Source organism: Cavia porcellus, unplaced genomic scaffold (genome assembly GCF_034190915.1).
Source record: "Cavia porcellus strain 051 isolate PalLab524CR breed Dunkin Hartley unplaced genomic scaffold, mCavPor4.1 scaffold_7, whole genome shotgun sequence".
Classification (NCBI taxonomy): Eukaryota; Metazoa; Chordata; class Mammalia; order Rodentia; family Caviidae; genus Cavia; species Cavia porcellus.
In genome coordinates, this window is record NW_026947490.1 from 46,150,889 (window position 1) to 46,155,570 (window position 4,682).

Here is a 4,682-nt window from a genome sequence, read left to right on the forward strand (position 1 = left end):
TTTAGTGGGATATATATATATATAATATCACATCATTTGAGAATAGTTTTCATTAATGAAATGTCATTTTTATAAATTATAATTTTAATGTTTATGCCCTCAATGCTTTTGAAATATTCTAAAAGAACTACGAAAGACCGTTGAAGTACATTCTTCTGAGAGATACAGTCCCGTATCTCAACTTTTCACTAACCCCTCCTTCAACCCTATTCACTGAGATATGCAGAGACGGCTGTACTGAAACAGCTGTCCCCTTAATTGATCAAAACTATATGACTGAATCTTTCCAAGACCCAATGAGTCTCAGCATAACAAAGTGACAACACACAGGTGAGAATATCCCCCATGCTAAAGGCTGAAATGGAAGCTCTAGAAAAGGCCTGTGAAATTCTAGGGCTAAAACATGAGGTAGCATCTCAGCTGAGGCCATGAAACTCAGAAAGAATTATAACTTTTGGTAGTAAAGGTGCAGGCCTTCCATACACCAAGATATCCTTAAACTGTTAAATGGAAGTCTTTGTTCCTGGTACAAAATTTCTCTCTTTCCCATTATAATGGATGCCTACAAAGTGTCTTTTTCCAAGCATCATGAACCCCACCCACTTCCCTGATTGATACCACTAACAATATAAGCCTCGTGGCCTTTTGTTCCACAAAGAACATTGGTCACTCCAGAATTCTTCAACTGCAGAACTGTCTTCCTTTGTCTTTATTTTGCATCTGTGTGCTATATTATTTGGTGGGAGACCTGAATTGAGTGCGGGAGTCTCAGTAAAGAACTACATAATATTTGTCATCAATTTATTTAGGGCTTAGCCCTGTATCTGACACGTACTAAGGCAGATCAAAATAAACGTGTTGAATTGAAAGGAAAAGATAGATGTTTAAAAATCTTTAAGATAGTAAAAAATAAAAGTATTTGGGTGATATTATTAGATAGTTCTATAGATATAAAATTGTTCTTATAGTCAAGCTTAGATACTCTATTCACAAAATATTCACATAAACTAGCTAATAATTAAATCTCCATATTTTTAATTTTTTTTTTTATTTTAAAGAAGATGAAACACGGTAAAACCAATCAAAACAGACTGGTGTAAGAGATACATTCAAAACATTACAGAATCAACAATAGTTACTGTAATGCCTTATGATGTCTTTAAAATAGCTGCAGATAACTTTAGACATAATAAAAATCAAACAGAACAGAATAGAATAGAAACAATAAAAACAAAATAATGAATGCAATAAGGGATTTGAAAGCAAGCCTATACTAAATTCAAAATTGCTACCACAATATATTTTGCTACCTTTGAAACAGCTGCTCCTGCCATTGGATTTGACATATTCAAATAAGACAAGAGAATAAAACCAAATGCAACAAAACAATGGAAACAATATAGAAACTTTAAAACAAGACCATAGGGAGTCAACAATGGCTTAAAATCTCAGAAGGAGATCCCTCATAGATGTCATACTGTGTACTACTATCCTCTGAACCTAGGATCAGACCACTGGCCATAGACCTGCAGTGTTAGTGAAACACCAAAGCATCACAGCCTTCCAATTGCATTCACCTATATAGCTGTCATCACAGCCTGTGTTTCTCCAGATAAATTTATGGTATGTGGAAGTGGTGGTTTGTACTCATTGTTTACCAGCCTGCATGCTGGAAGGGGCTGGGTCTGTCTGTTCCAGTCTGGTCCTGGCCTGCACATGGCACTGTTCCCAGACTGGCATTGGTTGATGGTGTGGCCTTGTTCTTTCTACCCCTTGTCTTCAAATGGTACTGTCTCATGGAGAGAGGCTAGGGGCTGTCTGTCCCAGTCCAGGGGCAGCCCACTCATGGTGCTAGTTCCTAGATCGGGCTTGGCTTTCTTGCTGGTGTGGCCTTGTTCTCTCTCCCTATGGAGAGTTGTTGAAGCTGGAGATTAATCGTATGTGTGTGACTAAAGCAATACCAGCCCTGAAAACATAGAGACATCAAAACAAGCTATGTAAACAAGTTATTCCACTGTCAATAAGGCAAGGGGCCCTGGCCTGCCAGGGAAACCACTTCCTAGGAAGTGAGGTTGAAAGTGACATTCTTCTTCTGGAGTGTATGCAGGGATTGAGCAGTACCTTTCCTTCCATCATGAAGACAAAGGCTTCAGCTGACCACAGCTTTGTGTCTTCTTTATTTTCTCATCCTTTCACTGTCCTTCCTCTCAGGAACATATAGAGCCACTGCTGGTCACTACATCTACCACCAGTCTGCAAGTGGCACTGATTCCCATGGAGAGGCTGGGGTTCTGTTCCAGTCTGCTGGTGGCCTATGCATGGCACTGGTTCCCAGACTGGGCTTGCTTGGTGTGTGGCCTTGTTCTCTCTACCCTCCATCTGCGAATTTACTGACTCATGAGGAGAGTTCGAGGTCTGTCTGTTCCAGTCCAGCAGCAGCCCATGCATGGCACTAATTCCCTGACCCTTCAGATTTTTATAAGTTAAATTTTAGGTTATATTTTAACATGATTATCATATCTTCACAGATTTTTATAAGTTAAATTTTAGGTTATATTTTTCCTGTGCTTCAGAAGTAAATGGCTTAGAAGGGAATAAATAAATAGTTCTTTACAAAATTAATCCTACTTTTTTCCCACTGACTCAACTCCCACCGCTTAGAAGGAGCATATATTAGGACCACTAAGAATGGTTAACACAACCCACAAGAACAAATGTCTGACCAACTACACTCTTCACAAGTTTTGCCTCAGGTTGACATACTCTGCACATTTAAGGGAAAGTATGAGGAAATTCTTTTCGTTTCTTTGTATATTACTGCATTGTGTCCTATGATTCAGAGTCAAAATGAAAGATCTGAGTACAAAATAAATGCAAATAAAGTTAACTGTCATCTATAAGTCAGACACTATGTACTATACTTATAGACTTAGCACTAATTGTCCAAAGAACCTTAAATGAAAATAGTATCAAATGATGAAATTAACATTTTGTATTTTACAACTTTGCCTTCCACCTATGAAGTAACTGATAGTGACTGAGTAAACTAAGATTTAAACTCAGATATTTATGACTTCAAAAAACATCATTTTCCACATTACATGAATTTAAATGGTACATGAAAAGTCTTTTATTTTTTACTGAATTTTATTTAATTATCGTTTAGATCATAATTAAATAGATTTATATTAAATGAAGTAAATCTGATTACACATCTTATACATGCAAGTTTGACAAAAAATAAAGATATGATACACACATATTTTAAGATTTTAAAAATCACTGAGTGAAGTATCTTTTTAAGAGAAAGGGTGCATTTTCCAGTCTCTGTTCTCAAATTGAAAGTGATTCTAGCAGACAGTACAATGGTTGTTGCAATACTGAAATCCAGTAGTACTTGTCCCACCCCTACTGCTCCATGTAAAATTACATAGAATAATTTTGATTCATCATCTGTGACCACTGATGACTCCTGCAGTCACCATACTCTCATCCCAGCCTTTCCATTTTGCACCCCTTTTCATGTTAGTAGCCTGGTTCTCTTCGGCTGCCTCCTCACAGCCTCCTTGATCTCCTTGTTGCGTAGGCTGTATATGAAGGGATTGAGGAAGGGGGTGATCACCGAGTAGACCACTGCCAGAGCCCGGTCATAATCCAGGGAGTAGCTTTTCTTCAGCCGCACATACATGAAAAGAATGCTCCCATAGAAAATGACAACTACAGTAAGGTGGGAGGCACAGGTAGAGAAGGCCTTTCTCTTGCCTGCAGCTGAAGGAATCTTAAGCACTGTGTAGATTATCTGCACATAGGAGCTGAGAATCAACAGAAAAGTGGCCAGAATTTTACAGGAATTTATCACAAAATCCACCAGGACATTGATAGATGTGTCAGTACAAGCCAAGCTCAGCACAGGAGGAAAATCACAGAATATATGTTGAATCCGATTGGGACCACAAAAAGGTAGTTGGGACACCAAGGAAATCTCAGCCACTGGCCCAGCCAGGCCTCCCAACCAACAACCAACAGTAATCTTGGTACAGAGTTCTGGGGTCATAAGGGTAGGGTAGTGGAGGGGTTTGCAGATAGCTAAGTACCTGTCATAAGCCATAGCTGTTAATAGATAGCACTCAGTAGCTCCAAGGGAATGAAAGAAATAGATCTGCAGGAGGCATCCAGAGAATGAAATAGTCTTCTTCTCACTGAGCAAGTTTGCCAGCATCTTGGGGATAGTGGCAGCTGTGTAGCCCAACTCCAAGAAGGACAGAGTACTGACAAATTGGTACATGGGTGTGTGAAGCCGGGAGTCCATGTGGACCACCAAGAATATCAGTAGGTTTCCCAGGACAGTCGTGAGGTAAATGATAAGTAAGAAGAAGAAGAGATAAGTCTGGATGCCTTGAAGATGAGGGAAGCCCAAAATAATGAATTCTGTCACCTGGCTCCAGTTTCCAGTGCCCATTGTGCATCATTCAGGTCCCTGTAAGGTGTAATATGGAGGAATAAGAAAAAAAAAAAAAATGAGCCACAGAAGTCCCACCAAAGACTTGTTCAAAGTGCTTTTTCTCTCCCTTCACTCCATAGTAAAGACTTCTCAAGCAGAAACACATGAAACTACATTTAAATCAGGCCCTCTTCACACCTCTGGAAAACAGCCTCCCTCAGTATGTCTGACATTATAATCA

The 4,682-nt window shown here is 39.2% G+C and overlaps 1 protein-coding gene across 1 annotated transcript; it reads right to left on the reverse strand.

The window, feature by feature from the left end:
• Nucleotides 1-3,520: 3,520 nt before the first annotated feature.
• Nucleotides 3,521-4,459, reverse strand: LOC100723626 (olfactory receptor 6N1). The gene has a single exon (XM_013149076.2). The coding sequence runs from the start codon at nucleotides 4,457-4,459 to the stop codon at nucleotides 3,521-3,523; it is 939 nt and encodes a 312-aa protein (XP_013004530.2).
• Nucleotides 4,460-4,682: the final 223 nt, after the last annotated feature.

What these genes read in the sequence shown, in the direction of transcription:
- LOC100723626 (XM_013149076.2), bottom strand. Translation starts at nt 4,459, where the DNA reads ATGGGCACTGGAAACTGGAGCCAGGTGACAGAATTCATTATTTTGGGC.